This window comes from Ambystoma mexicanum, chromosome 6q (genome assembly GCF_040938575.1).
Source record: "Ambystoma mexicanum isolate Mex_15411 chromosome 6q, UKY_AmexF1_1, whole genome shotgun sequence".
Taxonomy (NCBI): domain Eukaryota; kingdom Metazoa; phylum Chordata; class Amphibia; order Caudata; family Ambystomatidae; genus Ambystoma; species Ambystoma mexicanum.
The window spans coordinates 631,591,092-631,618,374 of NC_090937.1; the positions used below are offsets into that span (position 1 = coordinate 631,591,092).

General features: G+C 42.8%; 1 protein-coding gene across 1 annotated transcript in view; it reads right to left on the reverse strand.

The window, feature by feature from the left end:
• Positions 1 to 27,283, reverse strand: part of FAT4 (FAT atypical cadherin 4) — a 438,908-nt gene that overhangs the window by 177,292 nt on the left and 234,333 nt on the right. Inside the window, exons 2-3 of the mRNA XM_069631121.1 lie at positions 26,324 to 26,455; positions 2,698 to 2,959 (exon numbers count right to left, since the gene is read on the reverse strand). Coding sequence (XP_069487222.1) covers positions 2,698 to 2,959; positions 26,324 to 26,455 — 394 coding nt within the window. The remainder of the gene's footprint in view (positions 1 to 2,697; positions 2,960 to 26,323; positions 26,456 to 27,283) is intronic.

Below are 27,283 nucleotides of genomic sequence, written 5' to 3' on the forward strand. Positions count from 1 at the left end.
TTAATTGGCAGCAAGAAAATGTTAAATACCTTATTTGAAAATTTCCCAATTAGGAACATGTTTGGTGTTTTGTTCGTGGTGTGAAATAATTCACCCATTCAACAGTATGATAAGGCTTACCAAAAATGGGGAGTGTTGAACTGGTGCTCTTCCACCAGGTTACTTCAAGATCCTTGTGGGGATCCGTAGGATGGTGCTGGATTCTCTTTTAGAGAACGCTGAGCGGCATAGCGTGCTAACCGTGACGTTATCACGGCGAAGGCATCACTGGTGCAGTGACATCTTCTTGACTCAGGTGCCGCTATAGCAAAAAACATTTTGTATTCAATGTAATAAGAATATACATCTGTTGCATTTTCAGTAATTGAGGATATGTGCTTGTGGAAGTGAAATCCATTATTTCCTGATGAATGAGTTAATAAGTTATGTTTACACCTGTAATATCATTCAATGAGCAGGCATATGTGTGTTATCTATCTTGTGTGTCAATTTCTTAATTAATATATACAATGAAGACTGTTCCCTATGTCTAAAACCATCTTTTAAAAATAACATCTTATTTTGATAAACACCCGTTAAAATATGTTGTTGAAATGATCCTGAAATCAATCTCAATTCTATTTGTTACAAATGTGTAATAGCATCAAAATGTTCATCACGGTTGCCTCACGTATAATGATGCACTAGGATTAGACACAACAAAGGCAAGTGCAACCACATTTGAATAAGATGCCTAATGTTCCATAATAAGATGAATCAATTAAGTCCATCAATATGTAATGTTGATTGGCATATGTTATTGTTCACAGATGTGTCCCTGACGATGGATGTGAACAGTCAAATGTGGACAAAGAGGAGAAATATCCATTTGCACATCAGTCTGGTCCCACCCACTTTAGGCAGTCCAGCTCCACAATGCCTGGCAATTCTCCTCTGATCAAGTGTGCCATCAGCAGCCCAGACACATGTTTCAGCCTAATCGACCTGATGGGGCTCTTGTTCAGAGGAGAATTGCCCAGCATTTTGGTGCTGGACTGATATTTCTCCTCTGTGAGGGGTGAATTAAGCTAAAATGTGGTTGTAGACCCGGTTGAGTGGAAGAAATTCCATATAAGAGGTTATTTAAACCATGTTTGTCCTCAGTGAGTGCCTCCCACACTCCTTTTTAATTTGTAAAACTTGGGGGTTTCATCCTAAGTAACCAAGGGTAATCCAGACATGGACCACTTGCCCACTGTGCCTTAGAGAGGTTCAGCATCACCTCACTGAGGAGGCCCAACAAGGCCAAAACACGTATCTGGGGTTTCTGATGGTACTCTTGTTCAGAGGAGAATTGCTTAACATTTCGGTGCTTTACTGCCCTTGCGGTTGGGACCAGACTGATATGTAAATGGATATTTCTCCTCTGTGAAAGGTGCATTGAGCTAAAACGTGGTTGCAGACCCTCCTGAATGGAAGAGATTCCATAGAACAGGTTATTTGAACCATGTTTGTCCTGATTAGAGAGGCAATCACGCTTCTGTTTAATATTAAATCAGTTGTAATGTCTGCCTCATAAGTCTATTTTGTTTATTTAATTAATATGTAACCATTGGATACTTGATAAAATGGTATGCTTTACTGGCAGCGGTTTACCTGCCAGGGTTCATACCAGGACAGGACTGTGCCATAACATTCCTTGTGACATTATTGACTCTCCCAGTGAAGGAGGGATCTGGGAAGAACCAAATAATTTCCAAATAATAGGAATTGGAATCCACCCAGCCTGACATAATTTTAGGTTTTATGTATTTATTACATGCAGCGCTCTGACATATAGAAGATGCATAGCTGTACTCATGGGGAAAAGTAAAACATGGGGATCGGAAAACATTGACAAATAAATGTAAGGTCACATAGATATAGTTATAGCACGACTAAGCAGGTTGAGGGTCATAATAGCCCATTAGGGGTTCTCGGATATCTAATTGATCACCAACTCAAGCAATGTTCATATAGTTCAACTGAAGTAAAGAATTGGAGTGTTTCTCAATAGGTGTACATGTTCTATAGTTCACCACAAATGTGAGGCTGTGCAACTCTGCCCGAGAATATGGGCCTATGGTTGCAAAGGATGGTTTTCACCATATCCGCAGTATTCCATGTTTCCATTTCAATACAATTGTTTGCTTGTGAAGGGAATCCTGACGATTCTTAATTGCTTCTGCTCGAATTTTTCCTAAAAAATGTAGATGGTGAGTTGGGGTTAGGCAACATTGGTGGGGCTGAGGGGAGCGGCATTGGGGGAGTGGCGGTTCTTCACCTTCTTCTAATAAAAAAATAAAACTTTGAGCAAAACAATTAGAGAAAACAGGATTCGACCTAAAACCGATCAATAGACATACAACTGTGATGTTGATGTCCTGCACTTTGACAGTATCACAAAAGAAATGGTTGTGATTTTAAGAGCATATTTAGAATTGGACCAGGAAAGTGGGGACTAGAATCACCCATGATAAATTACTATAAACTGGGTGTATTTTTGTTAGGTTATGTCATATAGCACCCAATATTAGAAACTAAGAGCCCCAATAAAGGATATCTTTCCAAACAAGGTTAAGCATTCAAACAAAAAATTATTCTTTCTATGATCTGTGCTTCACATGGCAAATAATGAGCACACATGTGAAATCAAAGAAATAAACACGCTTCACTTACCTGGAATGGTGTCCTCGGGAATGTCAAAGGAGTACACTGCTCTGGAAAACTTGGGAATGTGATCGTTGACGTCACTGATGGTGATGTTTATTCTCATGTCTGATGACTGCAGGCCATCATCAGCCCGGACCAGCAGCGAGTACTTGGAGCGCCGCTCCCGGTCCAAGCGCTTGGTGGCGATGAGGTCGCCCGACTCGGGGTCAATACGGAAACTCTCATCAGCCCCACTTATGATAGTGTAAGTGACAAGTGCATTGGCACCCTATAGCAAAAGAAAATGATATGGTTTCGTTAATCGTTCCACTCCCTAACTTTACAACAGCGACCTCCCAACTAGACGGCCACCGGCTTATACTTTAAGCTCTGCAGCTCTGCTCACCCAGGCTATCATCTGTTCTTTAATCGCACTGCTTAAATGCATGGTATTGTAAACAAATCAAAGTAGTGGCTATTTCGATAGCTACTAAAGGTCAAAACATGCAATGAAAGGCAAAGTGAAAAACATGTCTTATCCGGATCAGACTGCGATGAAGAAATAAGCTTAAGCACCAGAGAAATGAATATTTGCCCTCCACAATTTGTTATTTTCCATGGCAATACTGGCTTGGTGGTACCTTGGCCACATTTCTGTTGCATATTTGTGCACATGCAGTATTTTACATCAGTTTGGGTCAGTGAAGACTACTTGAAGCACATTGCACTCTGTCACCCGGCTGATCCACATTGACCACACAAAACCACCAACATTTGCCTGTCAGACCAGCCATTCACTCATTGGGTAAGCATTCCTCTTATTAAAAATAAGACATTTATCAGTGACCGAAAGTAAACATAGATCGATTTCTTGGTCCAATGCCTCCATATTGGTATTGTTGATTGAATACTGTATGCCCTTCTGATAGGGAGAACGGATACAGCAATATGATGTTTTATGACGTTGGAGGTGGCTGTTCACCAACAAAGTCTGTGCCTCTGTCAAACATCCAAATCTCAAATATATCTATCTTCCTTGAATGATGACTCAACAGAAATCAAGATATGGAGGCTGTGTTGTTTAAGACCAAATAGTTTATTCTGTCAATTCCACCTCTAAAAGCTGGCCTTCAACCCCTTGGACAGCTTTCCTGTCACCATTTGACCAGACCATGTTCTAGCGTGCCAGTTTCCCCTCATATCCTTTTCCAAGAGTGACCTCAGTATGTTGGGATCAGTGTCCCCGTAAGAAGACTGTCTTTATTTCACCCTCATAGAGTACTTTATTCGGACACAACACTGCACTTGATTTTGTCCCAGGTTGGAATTGGTCATCGTCATCAATGCTCCTGAAGTGAGGAAGCAGGTAGAATTTGACACATGGTCTCCTTTTGCGTCTATGCGCCCACTTTGCCCGTAGCCCTGATACTGAGGGCCAAGAGAGAAGCCCATTGGCAGGATGTGCAGAGCCAACGCATGCATTCTAGCATTCCCGTAATCAACGTGAAATCGCGTGATGGCGAGTACGAGTCTGGAGAGCCTCAATCTGGGATCAGTGGAAAATCAAGGGGAGATGGAAAGAGGACGAGCCAAAAGGCACAAGGAAGGATGAGGAGAAGAAAACTGATCTTGCAATTCAGACAACTAAAGAATAAGAGTTACTGTATTTAGGCAGTTTGAAAGAGCAGATGAAATTTGATCGATCATTTGAAAAAAAAGTTGTTGTTTATATAAGGATAAATCTCACTATTTTTAGATATACTCTTAATTATACAATTTCAGAACATGAAAGCCACACATTTATTGCACAGCTTATGTGCCCACTGCTGCAGCATTATCCTGTAAAAATAGTCATGTCCTTGCTTCTTTGTTGATTGTTTATTGTAACATCATAAATGTTGGTGGGTCCAGACAGGTGGCCCCAAACTCCACACTGTGTATATTGCGCTACCATGGTAACTCATGACATTGAAGCCAGAGGATCATATCTCTGATGCTGTAAGCAGGCCTCGATGTATTACTTTGAAACATGATCAAAATAAGGCTTTTGACTGATGTATAAAGCTGCAGTTGTTCATTGTCTCGATTTTTGTGTCTGTTTTTTTAAAAAAAATGTTTTACTTCCCTATCACCCAAATTGATCATTCTCTGGTTTACGACGCCAAATGCCTGGAACTTCCACCTTGATGGACAATAATTTTGCATGTAGGCTTCCGGTCTGTATAATTATGTGCCCAACCGTATACAATCCACCCTAAACGCTTGTTAATACATACGAGCCATTTTATGTGTACCATTTCTTTCACTCATCAGCCCAGAACATAAATAATGTGGTGCCAAAATTATCAGGTGTCATGAAACTGATGCTGTAAGCAATATAAACAGGAATGTGTAACCTGCATCAGAAGGCACACTGTCATAAGAACAATCACATGTTCGTATTGATAATAGTGCCTTAACCTGACAGTGTTCAATCAAGAAGGTATGCGCACATGAAAGCACTTAACGGGAACTGTCATTAAATTTGTATTTTAAAACATTGACTTAATAACCAGTTGCTCATTAGTGACTATTGAGTGACAGGTAAACAATATGTTCGATTGTCCTAAGACTGGCTGTGCAGTTATCTTTTGTGTGCTGCCACCTCCCCACTGCCTCACACAGTGCTAGGGCTCCTGTTACAAAGTATCACTAATACACTGAACTCATCACTGTAGGGCAATTTTTAGGACACTCCTAGACAATGGCTGCGGTTTCAACATAGCCATAGTAGTTGTGGATATAAGAAACATTTTGAAACTCTGAAGTGGAGTGATACAATTATGAAGTTGGCTAATTTAGTGGTATCACATGCATTATGCTATTTCAAAAATATATTTTGATCTTCTTTCCATCTTTTCTTCTTTGATCTTCTTTCCAACTATCTTTTCTTCTTTGTTTCTATCTTGTTCTTTATTTCTACTTTTTCATACGTATGTTCTATCTTTTATTCTTGTTCTATTCTTTTTTTAATGTTCTTTTCTTTCCTTTTCTTCCAAGCTCTTCTCACTTTTTGAAAAACGTATATTTAATCCTTGTTTCCATCTTGCCATTGATCCTTTTTTATCTGTCCTTCAACATGTTTCTTTTTTTTTCCTTCAAAAACTCTATTTTTGTTTCCTTCTAAATGTCTTTCCATCGTACATACCTACATTCCCCATCACCTGTACATTGTTCCTTCATTTCATGGTTCTTTTTTTCCATTTCTTTCTCTGAATGTTTCTGTTGTTCCTTTCTATCTTTTTTCGTCATTCTTTATTTTCTTTTTAATTTTGGGTCTATAGTTTCCTTTTTCTTTCTGTCTCTCGTTGTCTTTCATTTTGTTTCCTATTGTTTTATCACCTGAACCAACTAGTCTCTGTATTTATTTCATTCCTCCAACCTACCAACATCTTTCCTTCCTTTTTTTCTCAACTTCTTTCTTAAATTCCACTTATTATTATTATTATTATTATAGGTTTACTGGTCCTTTCTTTGACTGGCCGTCTCTATTTTTACCTCTTTCCTTGTACTTCTAAGGAAGGAAGGAAGGAAGGAAGGAAGGAAGGAAGGAAGGAAGGAAGGAAGGAAGGAAGAGTAGAGAAGGTTAGATGAAAAGAAAGAGAAACAGATTAATTAAAGAAGAAATGTGAAATAAAAAGATTGATAAAAGAAAAGTGAAGATAGGGGAACAAGTAATGAGAGAATGAAGTGTAGGTGGAAAAGGAGACTATGTCGCTGCAAAATAGCATGTCTTGTGAATTGCTTAATTTTAGAATTGCTTCATTGCACTTCAAAGTTGACAGTATGTTCTTATTGGCATGTCCATACATTACAACAGCAGCCATTGCATCTCACTGTTGCAGACAGTGTCCTTCAGTAAGCAGTTAATTCTATTATTGATACTTTGTAACAGTAGGTATGGCAGCATGTGAAGTAGAATGACATGTGGCAGCCACCAGGAACTAACTGCATGACTCATGTTGGGGATATGTTAGTATTCTCCAAAGTGCTTCTGCTATTGCAATGTCAAACATAACATATTTCATGACCGTTCCCTTTAAGAGCAGGAGCAAGTGCTAAGGCTTCCCATTGCTGCCTTTGTGACCCCCTCTTTTGACCCTGCTACAGTCTTACCTCTTTATGTTCTAGCCCAAAGCCAGAACAGCAGATACTTCTAAATACATGTTTACATAGATCTTTACATCTGTGTTCATGTTTTCATCTGCAAACACATGATGTGTGAAGCTAGCAGCACATTTGAAATTAAGTATGAGAACATATATGTCTAATGCCTTCCAATATTATAGCTAGGATTGCAATTTGTGCATTATTTCGGAGCCCAGTTTTATAAATTCACTCATTGTGCCTCCCTTAAAATGAAGCAGCCTGCCTTGCTTCCCCTAAGCTGACCCAGGAGTGGAAACCTCTGCATATTAATTGTGCATAAGTTCAGGATACGCCATAATGTTTCTTTAAGACAGACGCATAATATACTGCAAGGGATCTAAAACGTGCAGAACGTGAATGCATTGCTTTCGTGGTGGAACTTTAACTCAGGATCCATCGGCCACTATGCTCTCCATTAATGCCAGGAACGCGTTTGGGGTTAATCGCCCAGGAGGAGCAGCAGCATCCAGACCACACTGCAAAAACTATAAACAAAAGACATGATTTAATGGTTGGTACCCTGCGTAAATTATAAACTGAGCATGTATAAACTCCGTCCAGGCATGCGGTCACTTTTTTACAGCAGAAGGTACCCCGCGGTGATTCCCCTGCTTACATTAGCCTCACTCTTGCCGTATGTGGATGGCTTTTTCATGCCACACGGGGACTATAAAGCAGTTTTTTTAAAATACACAGGCAACTTTTCAAACTGGAAAGAAAAATAACCTACATCTGAGCTCTGCACATGGGCACATGGGAAGCTTAGGACATGTGCAAGGCTAGTACTGAGGCTAACACGTTGCCACAGGCAGTCCTCTTTCACAGGAGCCTTGGTGAAGATGCCTCCCTTTCCTTCCTTTAGCAGCACATCTTTTGAAAATCACACCTCCTTCATAGTGGTGGCCCACAGCATCAGTGGGAGACCTACTGCAGATCTAAAGTGTGAAAAACATGCCCGTCCTGCTGAAAAATCAAAATGACCATTTAAAAAGGGTTTCTACTGGATATGGTTGCATCTTATAGGTTTTGTTTATGTCGTAGTGTGGTTGTCCATCAAATTCCAAAAGAAACCATGTGCCACTCTTATGAACCAGTGACCTTTCCAGGAAGCAATTGGAATCTTTTCCATAACAGTTCAGTGCCTGTCAAAAAGCCCACATGGGATCTACTGGAAGCATACTTGCTCCTTCCATCTCTTCTTCTTGTCTGGCTAATACACTGTCACACATCCTGTAAGGGATTTCAATCAGGCACACTGAAGTCTCACCTAGAATGTAGTGTGCAAGTGAATCCCTTATTTATTTTTATATATAAATTAAATATTCTGAATGATATACCACTCATATCACACCCTTCTCAAAACACCCCCACCCCTCCAGTCACACTGAACCAGGAATCAGGCTAGCTGCAAACGTAAACATTTGTTTATTTATTTATTTAGAATTTAAATCACAATATATTTTAATAGGTAACAACAATCACCAATGGGGTGACAGAACACTGAATAATATGTTTAATGCACTGGGAATCAGGTAATGAACACAAAAAGAATGCAGCAAAGAAAATAATACTTTTGGGTTGGTTTGGAACAGATAGCACTGTGGTTAGAGGTTCCCCCTACAACACCCCTCAACCCACCAATAGGCAATTTAAATAGATGTGGGGAGAGAGCAGGTACTCAGGAATAATAGAGACCAAACAGAATATCACTCCCCCCTTCTCTCCTTAAACAAAAGAGAAAAACTGATTTGACTTCTCAACTGTCAGAATGGCTTTGAGACTGGCTGAGCAAAAACAATAAATGTGGTCAAAATTGCTGAAATTATTATGCAATTCTACGGGAGCCGCTTTGAACAGATGCAAGCAATCACAAGCAATGATTTAATCAAAAGAAAACATTTGAAATCTCAAAGTGAAAGTGCAAAATAATTTAAAGGCAATTCACACGTGTAAAACTTTTGCAAAATGTAAATTCGCTGCAAACTTTTAATATGTGATTTTTGTTAAATAAGGGTTTCACTTGCACACTACATTCTAGGCGAGACTTGGGTGTGTGCCTGATTGAAATACCTTACAGCATGGCGGCTCGTGTCCGGGATCCTGAATTTGACCTACCACTTCTGACAGTCTAACACAGTATACTAGCCGGCAGAGCACATACACCTTTTTGGGTTGCCATACTGTGCTACACTATACAAGCACCCCTCAAAAGAAATACTCAAAAGAATTAATTGGGCCTGTTTGCAAAAGTAAATTAACTCGAGATAAGTCAGAAGGAAATTAATATTTCTGGAATGGCAACCCCAGTGGAAATTAATATTGCTCGGGAACACTTCTTCCACAAACTGTTTGTCAGGGGTGAATGGCCAGAACGGGATGAACAGGTATGGCTGCAGGAAATAAAACAACAAGTCACTGCAATTGACCTTGATAGCTGACAGGACAAAGGCACATAACATCAAGCGCTCAGCGAGCTGTACATGGCCCCAAAAATAAAAGAGGAGCAGTGTAAAATTGCCAAAATAGCAGCCTACCTGTACCTCCACATAACATAGGAATTATACAGGAAAAGCATGCAGCCAATATAGATTTGACAAAGAGGCAAGGGAAACACTGCAGAACATCCAGATTAATCTGGACTCTGCAGAGCAAAGGCTCGAGGAAAGCCAAGAATCGGAAACAGAGGCTATGCAGTATATCACCAAACTCCAAGAAGATCTGGCTCTCTGACAGCAAGAGAATGCAGAACAAAATATTCAAGTACAGACACTGCAAAAAGAATGTCAGGAAAGGCTTGAATCTTTACAACAGAGTCAACAAAAAGCTGGCACAAACATTAACATTTGATAGAGTTTGTGCAGAACAGGTGGTCATCATACAGGACCAGATAGACAAATTAAAAGAGGAAAACAATAAATCAATTATTAAAGACATCCACTCTCAAGAGGAATTTGATGAGGAGCACCAGAAATCAAGTGCATTTATAAAACAGAGGGACAACCTGGATGAACAGAGGGGCACTCTATGTCAGGAGAGGGATGCCTTAGGCCAGGAAGTCAGCCAATTAAAAACTAAGTTGGAGGAAAGAAAGCTGGCCCTTCAGGAGTTTAGTGAAATTAAAACTGATTATGAAAAGCTACTAGAGCACACCAGGCGGGTGGTGGATGCTCTGTCAAAGAACACTCAGACCAATGATGATAAAACTCAGGAGGTGAGTCTCCTGCAGCAAAAATTGGCCCAGTACTTCCAATCCAGGCAGGAAGCACAAAGAGACAACGAGGCTCTCTGCGAAAAGAATGACAGGCTCCACAAACAGATAGCCATGCAGGAGCAAATCATTGAGACCAGTAAGGCCTTCATGGAGGAGCAAAAGGGTCGGGTTTTGGCCTGTCACCAGGGAACATGGGCTGAAAGAGATGAGGTAAGAAGGGACAGATAAATCCCTGAGCATAACCTCAGGACCCCTGTCGTCAGGGAATTGAATCCCTTCAGTTCAATGGACTCTGCCACCCTCATGTCCACTGGCTCATATGAACCAAGGGCCACGGGGATGGTAGACTTCAGCAAAATGGGAAAATGGGACTGACAGATCAGCACCTCCCAGAAATGGATGGGCTGGCATCGCTGTACAGATTCCCAAATGTTAGGCTAGCCTCTCTGATCAGGAAGACTCCAGTTGGGGAGAATCAGAGAATTGGATCCTCAAAAATATCACCTGGCAAGGGATCAGTCTGTCAAATTTGGTGGGGAACTTCATGGAACTAGACCCACCAAGAGTATCTTAAACACCTCTTCCCAGCTAGGGCAGTGGGGGGCACAGAGGTGCTCAGCCAATCCTGGGAGCAAGGGAGAGTCAGAAGACACTTCTGAGCACCACAGGTCTCAAGAGACTAGGCCCCCACATTCTGCAAGCCATTCCCAAGCTCACAGAATCAGGGAGAGCCTAAAGGATCAAATAGCCACCTCCTGTAGCAGTGCCTCTGAGTCAGAGGATGAGTGGACAAGGGTGACCAAAACCAAAAAGGCCAACAAAATTAAGAGGGCCCTACTGAAAGATCCCATGGAGCAAATCAAGGCCATTAGGAGTGACATAACTCCCTATCATAAAAATGTCAAATATTCAGTTTGGGACCACCTCGAATTGTTTGAGCACATGATGGATACTTTCCACCTGAAGGATAGCCAAAGTTGCATTCAATATATCAAGTGGACATTTTCCCATGAATACTCCAGCTTCTTTGCGGGGCTGGAGTATCAGAACCACTCAAGATGGACCACCTATAGGGCCACCATCTTAAAGCATTTCTCCATACATAGAAATCCTCAAGAGGCCTGCAAGGCGGCCTACGATATGCAATGTGAGGAAGACTAGGCCCCACAGGAATTTGTACAAGAGTTAAAACGTGCCTTCGTGCAGACCACCAGGAGGGTGCGCACAGACAGTAGGGAGTTCATCAATACCTTTTTTCATGCACTCCCTAAATACATTATGACCCAGCTGGTGAGGGACTTTCATGAGAAGAGATCACTAGACTGGGTCATTGAACAACAAACTCGCATTTATGAAGTGCAGAAACTGGTAGAAAATAAAAGTGTCAATAAAAGCCCAAAACCAACCAACACCCCTGCTGCTGCTAAGGTGGCAGAGGTGAAGGTTGTCCTCATTTTAGATCTGGAGATGGGGGGGGCCTAAAAATATTCCTGTGCAAAATCCTCCTAACCAAAGACCCAATCCCAAACAGGTAGTCAGGGAGTTAACCCCACAAATGGGACCCCTAACTTCCCTGACTATATCAGCCCAAGTTACAAGGGCAGCAGACCCATCCTGGGCTATGTGAGGACTCCCCCAGCCCAAGTGGGGGTGGATCCAACCAGGCAGCTGCCAACCCAGGAAACCTCCCTCCTAACTTCCTCCAGGAGGGCAGTAATCTCCCAAATGCCGGGTTGAGATTCTTTCCCCGAACATCAACCCCCAAAACAACCCTTCTTTCTTTCCCCACTTTCCTGAGCCCAGACAACCCAATCCGGGAGAGGGGAGGCCAAGGGTGGAGGGGTACCAGAACTATCCCAACCAAGGGTATTATGGGAGAAGGGACAGTTACCCTTCCCATGATCAACCTAGGATGGACCAGAGAACCCCGTACCAGCCAGAGCGGGTATCCCAACTGGAGCGCCAGGTCCAGAACTTGTCACAGGTTCTGGGTCGCATGTTGTGGGCTACGCAGAACCCTCAGATGAACATCGCGGCGCAGAACCCCTCAAATCAAGGGTCTGGTACTCCAGAGCAATGACCGGGAGAGAAACCCGACAACCCACCAGTTCTCAGGGAGGAGGCACAGGGGGAAGGGTGGTGTAAAGATTTAGAGGAAGCTTCCTTCCCCACTTGTGAAAAGCCGCTGGAAACCCAGGAACCGGAACCAAAATCTCCTGCCCCCAAAAGTCTGCAACCTAAGGAGCAGAGGGCGAGTAGGAGAAATAAAGGGCCTAAAAAGACCCATTTGAAGGAGAGGAGTCATCAGAGGATTCTGGGAAAAGGATCTTCTCCTTCAGGGAGGGGGAAATCCTCCCAAAGAAAAATGGGTCCCAAGAGATCCTGATCCAGACTGGGTAGATGTGGGGACTGAGTTAGAATTGCTCATCCTTGAACCATAGAATGACCAGCCAGAAAACCACCTGGCCCAAACCAATTCTGCCTCTAAAAAGGGGGGGCAGCCCAGAATCAGAACCAGGGGAGTCCAAAACTTCCCCAATATCCAACTGTCCTTTTTTTTTTGCAGATCCCCAAGCTCCCACACAGGATCATGTCCAAACTTATTCTGGTGACTGCCTCCAAAAAGGGGGGCAGCCCCGAACCAGAGAAAGAAGAGTCCTTAGCTCCCCAAAGCCATTCTGAGGACTGTCTCCAAAAAGGGGGGACAGCCCTGAATCAGAAAAGTAGGAGCCCGAGACTCCTTGAATCACTGAGTGTGAAATTGCTTGCTCAGAAGCCCAAACCACCCAACTTCATTCTGGGGAACACCTCCTAGAAGAGGGGCAACCCAGAACCAGCACAAGAGGAACCCCAAACCTCACCAGCCACTTCTGTTGACTGCCTCCAGAAAGGGGGGGGCCAGCCCAGAAACAGAACAAGGGGAGCCCGCAACTCCCTAAATAGCGGTATGTCAAAATTCTGTGCTAGATTCTTCAACTCCAACAATGTCTCTTGACCCAACTATCCCGGTGTCAGAGTCAGAAATGAGCAAATTGACCATAAAGCTTACCAGGAGCACCCATTACCTTTACCCCTTGGAGGAGAAGGGAGGTAGATTCTACACATCCATCCAAGTGCAAGGGCAATGTGCAATTCCAGCATTGGTGAACACTGGATCCCAAGCATCTTTGCTGTCAAAGAGGATCTTTGAGCAGCCAAATTCAGGAAGGGGGGAAAGATACCAAATTCCTCTTACCCCTCTTCCTGGACAGCTCCAGAACTTTGATGGGAAGGAAATTCCTGTTGAAGGGTCTGCAGAGCTGGAAATTAAAATTGGGCAACACAAAATGAAGCACCTGTTCCTAATCGGGGTGCCACAGGGAACCCCCTGTCTATTAGGGAATGACATCCTCCGCAGGCTGTCTCCCCTAATAGATTGTGTGAATAAGGTACTCTGGACCCAGACTCACAGGACAATTAAATTAAAACAAAGCGTCAACCATTTTAGTCTAAATGGCACATGCCACATGGGTGAACAAAAACCAGACCAAATCAGGTTCTACTTTCAAAACAATGGCATACCCGATGTCACCATCATAGCTGTGGGACAACTAACTGGAATGAGAACTCCTCTCCATTTCTGCAAATCAGCCTCCCTTCCAGTCGCAAGTGGCATTCCACCCTGGAAGAGGATACATTGAAATGTTATACTAATGTACAATCAGAAAGTCCCAAGTCCATAGCCAAAATTGATATCAAACCAGCACAAAACTTAGCTGGCATTCTGAAAAAGGGTGAACAGCTCTTCTCCCCGATCCAGTTAAATGACGGGAAGGAGTCTGTCCTCGCCCAAGTTGACCTGAATAGCGAGGAAAGCTTCAACAGCGAAGTATTATTAAAAAAACTCCCAAAAGACCAGACCCTATCCGCTGTAGAGTCAGTGCAGCAATGGGTATGGGGCCTGGAACTGGAAACGCCGCACTCCAAACATCCTCTGCTTAGCAGTTGCCTGATCAAAATTTCTAGGGATGACAAAAGCATAGTCGATACATGTTGGGTGGTGTGAGGTGTTCCTTCCGCCTTTTATATGAGCAGTGACCTCCTCAACCAACTCGAGATTAATTTGGACCCTAGTTATTGCCAAGCCCAGTTCCAACTGGAGAGTAAATCTCAGGGTCCTGGCAAACCTAAAGAAAGCCATCCGGTCAGCGCTAGTGCTACGGTAGGAAATGGAATTTCAGAAATGGAGGAGAGGTAACCATCCCAGGCCTCACCTACAGAATCCACCTGTTAAGACCATTAGTAAACATAGGCATGGGAATATTGCTAATTGTTAAGGAATGCAAGTGTCTTTCCCACTGCTGAGATCCCCCAAAGATGTGTGGGTACAGTAGTGGGAGGATTTTCATAACCGTGTTATGTTCTGTTTTCTAGTATTGGCACTAAAATCCCAAGAATCACCAAGGAGGACCACTCGAGGACCGGGAGGAAAAACCCAAGGAATCCGGATTATCGTCCCATACCGACCTGAACCAGCGAGGAGAGCGTGTCGCCTCAATCGCTGATGGGAGAAGCAACTGAATTTCTCCACATGGACAGAAAAGAACATCCCACTTGCCCGACTCCCCCTCTATTGGAAGTCAAAACAAAGTCGGGAGTGGGATTTGTGGGATGTATTGACCCACTCTGCTACACTATGCGGCCTCACTTGGCTATCGATGGTGCGAGAAACAGCAAAATGGCGGCAAAACCCTTGTGCGTGCCAAAACCCCCAAAACCATGTTTCAACACTCAAAAAGATGGCTGCACAACCTGCCACCCATGGTGCATGAGTGGTGGAACAGAGCACACGCTGCAGAAAAAGGGCCAGTGGACTCCATGACAAGTAAATATGGAGTACAGAGGGAGCAGAAGCACTTTGCCAGAGAAACTCTAACATTTGCCTGTAAATGACATTTACTTTGCTGCTGAAACTCCAAAATGCCTGTACATAACACTTTCCAACACTAAAAATCTTGCTTGGCGCTAAAATTCATTTAATCTAATGAAGCACTGTGAATTTACAAAGTCCTGGAATGTTAAGAGCAAAACATTTTCTCAGCAAAACTGATTGCCTGTGAATGACAATTCCTGTCAAAAATCTGTGTGCAGCCACACTGGACTACCTCTTAGTGACAGCCCCTGTCGAATGGGCTCCCCTGATTAAGCTTGAAAGTTGTCTTAAACTAAAGATCTGCCGGATTAGCAAATATAAAAGGATTGTTGCTGAAAGGAACACGGATCTCAGTTGTTTTGATCCCACAGGTTTAACTCTAAGAATGTAATTTATCTATGCCATCTGATGCACCAAGTTTGCTTTAGGCTGGCTGGGCTTGCAAGAGGTTGAAAAACAGGTTTCCACCCAAGGGGAGGTCATTCCTCTCAGCAGATGCTCACTGACACATGATAATTGTGGGGTAGGCCAGACTTGTGTCTGCAGCCAAGGACTGATCAATGCCAGATTCTACAGGCCAGGAAATGGACGTGTGAAAAGGTCATAAACTAGGCTTGCCGAAGGAAATCCCAAAGGTGGGGGCTGCTCCTTGCCTCCAGAGACAGACAAAAGGCGGACCATTTGCTGCTAAGAATCTGAATTAACATTTTTTAGAGACTTATACCTCGCTATCAGAAGTGGTAAAAAATATGAAAAGGGCAGTTGTTAGTTTAATTTTTGGCCCTACATTTCAAAACGTGGTAGAACTGTGTAGCATATTCTGAACAGGAATGGCAATCTATGTGGTTTTATGGGGACTTTATTTATGCTAAAATTGTTAAACTTTGCACACACATTCCTATGGTAAATATGCATATTTGTGAAAATTTGGAGACAGTTTGGAAAATGTTTTCAGGGCGAAATTGACAAAATGCTGCAGAAAGGCAAAACAAGGTCTCACAGCTGTGGGATTTTGATGAACAGATAATCCATAAATATGTAATCCTTGTATGTGATTTCATAGAGGTTACAAATGTATAAATATGTATTTAGGACAATATTCGATTTTGATACTAGTGGCTAGTAGAGGTTTCTAAGGATTGTAAAAAGCAAACCTTAAACCTGACATCATCTGCCTTTGAACCAATCACCAGGATGCAAGGCGGAGATGAGGCTCTGATTCAATCCCAGTTCACAGGGGCAAGTTTAGTTAAGCTGGCCCATACACCCATTTTTGTAATGTCATTGGAAAGGATTAATAGAGACTTCTGACAACACAGGACACACTCTCTCTTCTGATTACAGCGAAGCACTTTGTTCCAGCATTCAACATCCAACTTTAAACATCCTTCTAGATCCAGATGCCAATGACTAGACCAAGCAGTAGCTGAACCATTTTCAGCTGGGCCTCATCCTTAACTAATCCTTACAACCCAGTGAATCCCACTTTGAGTGTTTGGACTGGTTCCTCCGGGGAAGGCACTGGGGATCTGTTACTGAAGTCATGAATCAATCTCAGAGCTTACTTTGTCCCAACCTGGTTGTCTAGTCTGCATGCTCTAGTCTTGAGTAAAACAATAATCCATATTTTCTGGTTATAAACTGAAGTTCATGCCAAATTCGTGTCTTTATTTCCGAAAAACACCACTCACTAAAACCTCTATAACTCCCTCAGTTTTAAAGGTAGAAACACAATTTCCCAATGATACCTAACATCCTTAGCTATCTCCACAACCCAAAACTGCATTGCAAAACAGTGTGGTTGACCTGTTTTTATCAAAAATCGCATAGTAAAAGTTTGCCGCGAATTTACATTTTTACAAAGGTTTTACACGTGTGAAGTGCCTTTAAATTATTTCCCACTTTCCCTTTGAGATTCCAATTGTTTTCTTTTGATTAAATCATTGCTTGTGATTGCTTGCATCTGTTCAAAGCGGCTCCCATAGACTTTTTTTTAATAATTTAAGCATTTTTGACCACATTTAGTGTTTTTGCTCAGCCAATTTCAAAGCCATCCTGACAGTTGAAATGTCAAATCCGTTTTTCTTTTGTGTTTAAGGGGGGAAGGTGGGAGTGATATGCTGTTTGGTCTTTATTATTCCTAGTACCTGCTCTCTCCTCACATCTATTTAAATTGCCTAATGGTGGGTTGAGGGGTGTTACAGGGCGAACCTCTAACCATAGTGCTATCTGTTCCAAACCAACCCAAAAGTATCCTTTTCTGTGCTGCATTCTTTTTGTGTTCATTATCTGATTCCCAGTGCATTAATGGTATTATGCAGTGTTCTGTCACCCCATTGGTGGTTGTTGTTACTTATTAAAATATATTGTGATTTAAATTCTAAATAAATAAATAAGTATCTACCATTACCAACTGGCCTGATTCCTGGTTCAGTGTGAGCAGGGGGGGGGGTATTTTGAGAAGGGTGTGATATGATGAGTGGTATATCATTCAGAATATTGAATTTATAGACAAAAATAAATAAGGGTTTCATTTGCGCACTACATGCTGGGCGAGACTTTGGTGTGTGCCTGATTGAAATCCCTTTACAATCCAGATCCACTGAAAGGGACTACTGGTGAGGAGGTATCCCACACTGACTTTCCTGTCTCCATTAAATTCATCAATTTCAAAGAGTTAAAATTGTAAACCATTTTTCAATTTTATTTTGAAAATATGTACTTGTAGTTGATTGCAAGTTGTATTATTGTTTCTGTGTTATTGTTTATGATTTGAATAAGCAAATCATTAATAGAACAAAATGAAATTGTCATTGTGACAGAATACACTCTCGTGAGGGTAGGATAGCCTGAGCCTTTTTGATGTTTATTAAATAAAATGATGCAGAAAATTCTATTTCTGAAAGCAAGATCTGTTAATCATATCTCCTCTCCAAAGCTCTGTGCCAAACGCATACCACATTCATCTGCCTTTGCTGCACCAATCTCCTAACATCCTCAGCACCAGCCGTGCACTAGCAACATTGTAGGTTCAAAGGTCACATACATTCCTGACAGCTGCTGGAACACAAACTTTCAAAAGGCAGAGACAGCGTTTGTATCTTCTGTACCTCTGGTTCAAAACTTAATAATTGTCTACCAGGTGACACATTAAAGTGTACATATAAATCATATGTGGTTTTGACATTGTAGCTTCTTGTATCAGACAATTACCCAACCTCAACAGTTGGATAACATATTGTGTCACCTTCTTCAGCAGGGTTTTAACCATGACAGGACTGATGTGTACTAGCCGCCTGGCCTGGCTCTCTCCACAACTCTCATGTGGTACAATGGCCAGGATCCTGCCTCTTTGATCTCCTGATGAATGCCACTGCCTTCCTCTGAGAGACAGGAAACCTACCAGAAGGTACCCTAGTAACCAGTGCTTCGAAGACAGCCCTTACATAACAAAGTCACACTCACATTAAGGAGCTATTAATTGGGGGGCCTTTGATGTCAGCAGACATGGGAAGGTGGTGTAATTAGAGTAGCCTGAGGAGAGTGGCAGGTTGAGAGACCCTACATCTCCTGGCCAACCTCACTTTGTGCAAACAAATGACTCTGGGTATGATGTCAGGAGGCAAATAACACTTGTTACAGTAGCCATGATTGAACCCTTGTTCAACCGTTTACCTTTATGAAATACTGTCATTATTTGATTCATTTTGGGGCTGATGCACAACACAATAATTTACCAATCATTTACCGATTGGACTTTCTAAAGATGGATTCCATTTGTTTACCCGTGTTGGCATCATCACAGCTGGGTGCCCTTCTAAGGCATGTTTGTTGGGTTGTCTAGTAATTGGCTGCTTTTCTGGCCCCAGTTAAAGATTGACCCGCAGGTGAGCAATCTCACATCTTATCTTTTCTCAGTATTCTTTAAGTTGTGTGTTACAAAAATGACATACAATCATTTATCTTTTTTTGCAGTGGCTCTTGTGTGCCCTTGAAGACAGTAGTCAGTGGAACATTTAAGAGCGGATTTTGTTTACCACGTGGCCCATAACACTACACTCCTTGTAATTCCTCCAAAAGGCTTGGTTATTTAATTGGTATTATTAAAAGCAATGGGTGCTTTATTGGCCTTCTAATGGTTAGATTGAATTCCTGCCTGTTCATTTAAAGTTTTGGATTTTTTTCATTTTGATCTATAGAATCTAGAAGTAATTATAATGACGAGTGATCTTCAATTCTGTATTTTTTTCTCCATTACTGAACTTAACGCGATTGCAAATTGATTTAATAAAGTATATCTTATCAAAAATACCTATGTATTCATGCCATTGTGTTTTCATTCTTGAATGTACTCTGTTTCATGATGGGATTTTAATCACCCAAAGAGTGAGTCTACTTCCAGTCTCCATCTGTTTATGTTGTGCGTGTAGATGGTATCAATGGCACAGGTCTCTTTATCCCATCCTTTAAATTAAGGAATTAGGAAACATGCGATTGATTCAGATGACTCAGAATGAACACGAAAGCATCAAAACAGGCATAATAAAAGAGTTCATGTCAAAGACAAACCAAGAAGCTAGGAAGGCCCTCTCATTCGGGAAATGTAGGACTGCAGATCAGTTTGAATAATGAGGAACAGGTGCTTCATTACAGCAATAGCCACTCTAGGTGGGGTGGGCATGGCCGGAAAATGCCCTCCATCCAGAGCCAAGTAAATGGAGAAGCCTCGCTGGTACCAGCGATAGTACCAGCCCAGACCCACTCCCCATTGCTGTGGTTATCACTATGCACATCACAGACCTAATCTCTGCTCTTCCCGTAGACTTGACACTCTGGCCCGTCTGTGCCTCCCCATCCCTGGTAATGGCCCATTCCCCTTTCACAGAAGAGGGTACAGTAGCGATGGGTGGAAGGAGTGTGAGCCCACTGTTGCCTGCCTCCTTGGATTGTTACCTCTCCCCCTTGCATCGCTCGGTCTCTGCACCAATGTTATACTCTTTGTCTCTAACTCCCCACATCCTGTAGTTTCCCTTAATACACTCTAATTTGCTTTGTTACTTTCTGATTGCTAGGTGTGTGTTCAATAAGTATCCACAATAAATACAATTTTTAAAAGTGCACTCAGGGACTCACTCTGGTGTCAAATACAGATTTTCTTTAAGGCTCCATTGACTTAAAAGAACAGAAATAAAGAGGGCCACAATGGAAAAAAATAAGGGTCTAAGTCTGTTCTCTATTTCCATGGTGGCCATCAGGAAGAAGGTCAGGAAGAGCCAGGAGCGTTCAGCAAGTTTTGGCAGAGTTTCAGGGCAGTTTTGGGAGAGATGGGGCAAGTGCCAAAGGGTCAATGACACCAGGGAAACCATCATGATGGTGTACACACAGGGGAGGTGTCCAGGAGGCCAAGAAAATGCATGTGGACACAGGTGGATTGTGCCCACGTTCCCTACCAGTGGATTAGACACTCTACCTCGAGTGCCAATTCTGAAAGTTTGCACCAGTTTAAATGCAATTTTGCATGTTATTGACACTAAGGGCCTCATTACACGGAAGGCGGTAATGGTTAACGGCCACCGTTAATGGTAACGGTGACCGTTAACCAGTACCGCCTTACTACGAGGTCCCTTAGCGGGTTGATGCTTTAACGCCTGCCTTTTGCAGGCGTTAAAACCAACCCGCTAAGGGACCTCGGAGCTAATTACGGCACCGCAAAATTGCGGTGCCGTAATTAGCGCCTTCCCCATTCCTATAGAGCCCTATGGGGCAGAAATGGGAATGGGGAAGGGCAATGGCGGAAGGGGGATTTACCGCCCCACCAACCTTGGAATGGGGCGGTAAATCCCCTTTCCGCCAAGGCGGTGCCGGTATTTTACCGGCATGAGCCATGGTGCTAATAGCGCCATGGCTCACCGCCTTACGTGTAATGAGGCCCTAAGGCTTATTACCCCCTGGATGTGTATGTTGCGTGCAGTAAATGGTTGATTCACAGCTAGGTGTGTGCTTTGTGAATCCCATACATGCACGAGGAATGCAAGCATTGTGATTTGTTTTTTTTTAGTGCAATTTGTAACAAGGCAAGGTTTGTGGTGATGATAATATTTTGCAAGAGTGTACTTGCTCCAGCGTACTGCTTCTGTAATAAGGCCCATGGACATTGATGTAAAAGGTTGCATACATGATGGGAGGTCATTGCTTCCTATTTCCTTTGTTTGAATGTGGTGGATTTTGAATAGCAATGACTCTTGTGCTTGACCCGAGGCGTGATTATCCTGCAGTCTCTGATGAAAGATAATATGTTCCTATGGATTGTGAAAAGGGATTCACTAAAGAGCGGATACGCCCGCCTACATTTCTGGAAGTCTTCATCTACTCACCTTAGAACAGTTAAGTAAGACCACTTTGCTATCATCCGCCCGAGTTTGATTACAATGGTCCGACAAACATAACATTCATGCCTTCACTGAAGATCTTTTCAACTGTCATTTTGAACTTCTCGTGCGCAATTCCAGGGAAACATGGGAATAATAGTTCATTCTCATTTGAAGGTCGGCTTTTCTCGGGGAGCTTCCCACTTGCAGATTTTGTAAATAATCCATAACAATATTTCTGGTTTTGAATCACCAGATCCAATGCTAATTTCCAGCACCCCTTGCATCCACTCACCAATTCATCAAGTGCAGAAGGATATTGCTGTGGAGATCTGCTGAGGATACCACTGGGCCTTTGGGACAGACCTGACTTATTGCTACTAAATTTTACATGATATACTCATATTCCCGACCAGTGCAGAACGGGCGTAAGTAGAAGATCAAACAACTCAAAGAACATTGTACACAATTTCTTCACAACCTATCTCTCTATAAACATATTTTGGTGTAGGCAAACGCAATATGGGGCAAATATTCACTGGTCTCTCGGGCACTCAAAAGTCCAGAAAGTTGTTGAGTCAGTTGATTAGCAGCCTCAATGCACTTTTGTGTTAAAAAGGGATACATTTCTAGTCAATCAGCATACCCTTTCCTAACCGATTTATAGGTGCCTAAGCATATGGACCGGATCAAAGACAGTAGGTTTCCCTGAACGGGGAGGCAGATTTTTCAACCAGTAAGTTTTGTGTTTTCACTTCATGTAGCTCGAGCGTTACTGGCAATTCACCTTGTCCGTTGGAACGTGTCTTGTAATCACGGTATAAAACACGGAGTCAATTTTATTCTTGTCATGGATACACAGTGTGCTGTAGTTCACATTAATCTGCTACCAGTCTTTAATTCCAACTAGTATAACTTGTAGTGATTCACCAGTCACAATTCTAGACCATGAGGATGTTCGTTATACATCGAGAAAGTGTCTTCGGAGCTCTGTGTAGTCATAGACAACATTCGGGACACGCCATGCCGACCGCGACACTGAAAGTGTTCACCCCAGACCTCACGCTTGAGTTCCACGGGGGCAGACTCGGCTCTTCATTCCCATATGAGGTGAATACTAGTACAGCATGCAATACTACCGCCTTATTTGCAGTGCTATGAAATGGCCTAACCTCTAAGAGTTGCATATAACACAAGCTCCATTATTTGTGTCATGGATTGCAGTGCTATGAAATGGCCTAACCTCTAAGAGTTGCATATAACACAAGCTCCATTATTTGTGTCATGGATTGCAGTGCTATGAAATGGCCTAACCTCTAAGAGTTGCATATAACACAAGCTCCATTATTTGTGTCATGGAAGATTGTACACGTGGCTAGACAAGGGGTGAAAGCAGTGAGCTGTGGGGTGGCTGGAAGGGCAGTGCGCAGTCGCAGCAGTGAGGAAGGAGTCCTTGGATTACGTTTGACCATATAAATATACTTCTCATCCCGACAGTTGAGGGCAACCGGGAACAGAAACAAGCTTCTCCTGCAGGAGTTGGAATGTCCTCGTGTAGATTAGGCGAATGATAAAATGGTTTCCAGTGTAAGGTTGCCAGCCTCAAACATGCATGACTCAAGCTTGCACCCACAAGAGTCATTGTAGTCACTGGCGCAGTTGGCCATGCAACACATTTGCTTCTAGTTGTGTGGCTTAATAAAAACATTTGGAAGAATGTAAGATACTTGAGTTGACCACGTTCTTTATTATTTGTTCCATTAAACCACTTATTTAATTCTTTCCATCATGAAAACCAACTAAAAAAGCAGTGCCATCTGATATCATACTGGATAAATACACGCCTTGTCATAAATTAGGTGAAATAGAAAGAAATCATAACATCCAAATCCTATTAAAGAAATATCCTAATACCCGGAAATCTGCTGTCTGCACTCCTGTTGTTAAAAAAAAGACCCTCCGAAGTAATTTGTAGAAGCTGTAATACTTCTGTTCACCGATTTTTCCTCATCCACGAACAGAGTTTTTCCAGAGGCTGTTTTCCTATGTACACTTATTTCCAGTATTCTATAAACAGATCCTAAAGGACATGCATACATGATTTGAAAGGCACCGGCTGGGCCAATGGCCATCTGGCATAAACTTTAAGCAACTTACAGAAATAAATGTAAAAAGCAGCCACTGCTATTATGGTACAGCCCAGCGTAAGAAGTTAATAGCTAGAACATTATGTGAATACCTTCGAATATGATAGCAGTGCCTGGGTGTCTCACAAATCCATATCTAATACCTACATGCAGCCATGATTTCTGTCCTTCCCAATGATGCTTTTTTAAATCAGGAAATCAGTGCAAGGAACAGATGTGAGGACACACTTTATACATATAAATGAAGTGTTTGAAGGCACACTTCGTTAATGCATTTTTATTACAATAGTAGCACATTTGCAGCTGAAATTAGGCCATTGACACCCTGAAGAGTGCATTGAAGTAACACGTGCAAACCCAATAGGCCCACATTTGGATGTTGTTGCATGAAGAGTTAGCTCGAACAGTCCCCAGGAGGATGTGTTTTGGGGGATGAGGGGCAGGTGGAGGGTGTGTATAGCCATAGTGATTAGAATTACCATAGGCAGTCAACAGTGGGTAAGTGATCCAACAAACACCTACACGTTATGTGAACCTTCTGAGATCTCATCCTACTGTACTCCAGTGCAACTGTTGGGGCGCACAGATAGGTGTTAAACACCACCTATTAGCTACAGCTAAAAACATAGTGGAAGCCAGGCCATCTCTGGTATTGGTGCTGACCTGTCGAATACCGTGTGTCGAAAATCAGATTGTGTAAGTGGCTCTCTTATGACACATGCATTCAGTGTCTTTTTTGGCTTTTGTTGTGGGTCACGTGGGTTTTAAATAAGGATGTTTTTATACCTCACCACTCAACTTTGGAAATAGCAATGTAACGGACCTGGAAAATATTAACAAGTGATGTATGGCTGTACTCACATGTATATGGCTTCCGGATTTTATGCTGATTGCTGTTTTATTCATGTACAGAGTAGCACAGTCTCCTCTAAATGCAAACAGGTATGTGTTCAAATGCAAACTGAACAAAAAAACATGTTTCCAAACTAAACGTTCATGCTGGGAAGCGACCACTGGGGGTGTCCCTGCCAAGGTGCTAGTTTGGACAGTATTCTCCAACTGTTGCTCAGTTGCTATTTTGCCTGTGTTAAGTGTGGAGCAAAAAGGTCTACTGCTTTTTACAGACGTTTGTAAAAAGTCATATGCAAGTGGGGAACATAATCTGTATGTCTGCACACATGTACCTATAACATGTGTCGCCCCGAGATGTATTTGTGCAGCCCTGCAAATGGAGCACCGCACTTGGCAGCCTTAAACAATATTATCTGTGAGTGGCCATCGTATCCTGATTAAATCATTTAAATGAATTAACCGCACTTAATTTGAACCTGTACTGCTCTGCATTGTGAACCGCGTTGCCCCTGAGCTATCCACTAGGCCTATCCTTTTGGGACCTGAACTGTAGTAATACTCATCTGACACTGTTTTCCTCGTTGATGGTGATCTTATAAACACACTAGCTTTTAATCGTGCGCCCAGATCTGCGTGAGGCGTATCAGACCACCATTGAATGAACTGTGACACGAATAGCACATCCTTCTGTCATGTGTCACTAAAGCACACATCTTTACACAATATTCGGAGAGAGTCTCCCTTAGATGGTTGTAGCATTTCATCCAGTATATTCATATTTTGTGATGTGTGTACTAATCAGAATCAGCTCATTTTCCCACTCCTCTTTTAATTTCAAGCAAGATCAAAGCAGATCACCAGACCTGCTCATTTCTCTGCATACGCTCAGCACAAGTCTCCATAGTTGGCCTCTAGCTATTCCCAGCCACTCAGTTTTATTCAATGCTCTTTTAAAAAAAAAAGTTTAAAAAAAAAAACAATTCATCAAAAGACCGCCTGCCACGGGAGATATGGCATGTAGGACTGGCTGCCCCAGCACACTAATGGTTCCTGCAGTAATGTATATTTTCGTGACAAGCATGTGTGTTCTATCTCTCTAACCTTGTAGACTGCTGTGGGTCCAGGGCTACACTAGTGTAGCTGAAGAGAACAATGGACACACCCCACTTCTGATGTGTATATCACTGTTTAGCCTGCTGTAGATTATGCAGAGGAAGTAAGACGAATAGTCACGCAGGAAGAGAAAAATGATGAAAGTAGTGAACGACCTGGATAAGGCAACACCAGATAGGGTACAATATCATGCAGTAGAAATAAAAGGGATAAGAGCATTAATGTGGGACTTAAAGAAACAACAGGGGAAGAGGGAAGCATGAGGGCAGGACTACTCAGAGCATAGATTAACCAGCTATGCTTTGTATGTTCTAATCCCATTGGATAGCTCAGAGGCACCAGAGTCGCCATGGGAATAAGACAATGGGCCTCATAATAAGGGTGGCAGTGACGGTATGAAGGTGCCATTACGAGTTTTGCTCGTGGGTTCCTGACAGCGAGGGTAACGCACAGCAGGCTGTGCGGTACCCGTAAGCATTACTCGTAATGCCGCCAGCACCATTTTTAACAGTGCCGGCGCATCCATGCTCCCTACACCCATTCTGGCTATAAGGCACAATGGGGATTGGGAGCCCGGCAATACCGCCACCTGTGAATGGGCAATTACCGGCCCATTCATCTCATAATGGGCCGGTTATTGCCCAATCGCGGGAGTCGGTGCCGGTAGCGAGCATGGCAGTAGCCATTCCTGCCATACAGGCACGCTACCTCCATGATCGTCATGAGGCCCAATGGCAGGCAACATGGGTTTTGATCTCCAGTCCGGCACCTACAAGCTGCTGGAGACCAGCATTAGGGAAGATATAAGCATGCAGTAAAAGAATAAAGTGACAGTATTGTTTGACTAGCACTGCGATCCTACCTCATCGGCATCCATTGCGGATATCTGCATTATCTTGGATCCATCCCCAATGTTCTCCTCCACCGTCAGGTCGAGCAGATCTGTCGGGAACACTGGCGGGTTATCATTGATATCCTGAAGTGTTATTTCCACCTGCAAAAGAAAAAAGACATCCCATGATCACCACAATTGTAAAGTTATTATGGAGCACCATCTTTCAATAGCAAGAGAGACCCTCGCCGAAATGGTGCAAACAGCAGCACAAACACATATGTCACACATTGAATGTGGTTGTCTGTGGCAATCAAGGCTTAACAAGAACTGTGTATACAATGCCTGTTGTCATTCAATAGGTTTTTTGTCTAGAGCTCAGCCTGACCCCATAAAGGGGGGAACTTCTAAACCTTCCCCCTTCCTCTGTGAGTCAGGGATATAAGGGAGTGCAAAGGTGCACGTGATTACTCCAGCAATTGAATGGTCGCTGAACCTCGATGCCATGCACACTCCGATCTGCTACCCTTAGGCACTGGCAGCTCGTGCATGCCACTTTGCTTTGCCCATTTATTCTCCAGCTTCCCCTGTGACTCCAGTCCTACTCGCCCCTTAGCCACCCCCCGCTAGCAAACCAAACTGAACACTTTGCTGAATGAGCTGCACCTCCTCAGCCTCTTCAGCCAAACAAACATGGCTTTCCTTTTTCTGTTTCTAAATGTTGCAGGTATTATTTATCGTATTTGAAGTAAATTACCCAGACCTCTCTGTTGAAAGGCCATGCACACATGGATTGTTTAGTTCAGAATGCTCTGGCAGTCCAATGAAATAATTCTGTGCCTTGCTTTTTTCAGAGTAAGCTACTTTGTAGATGCTGTCCTCTGGAGAAGGAAAAGAGGGCGGCTGCAACAGCTGCTCTCCATCGCCTGAGCGTAGGCATCTCACAGGGCCTGGGGAAATAATGTGTCACCGGAACAGAAGACCGCCAGG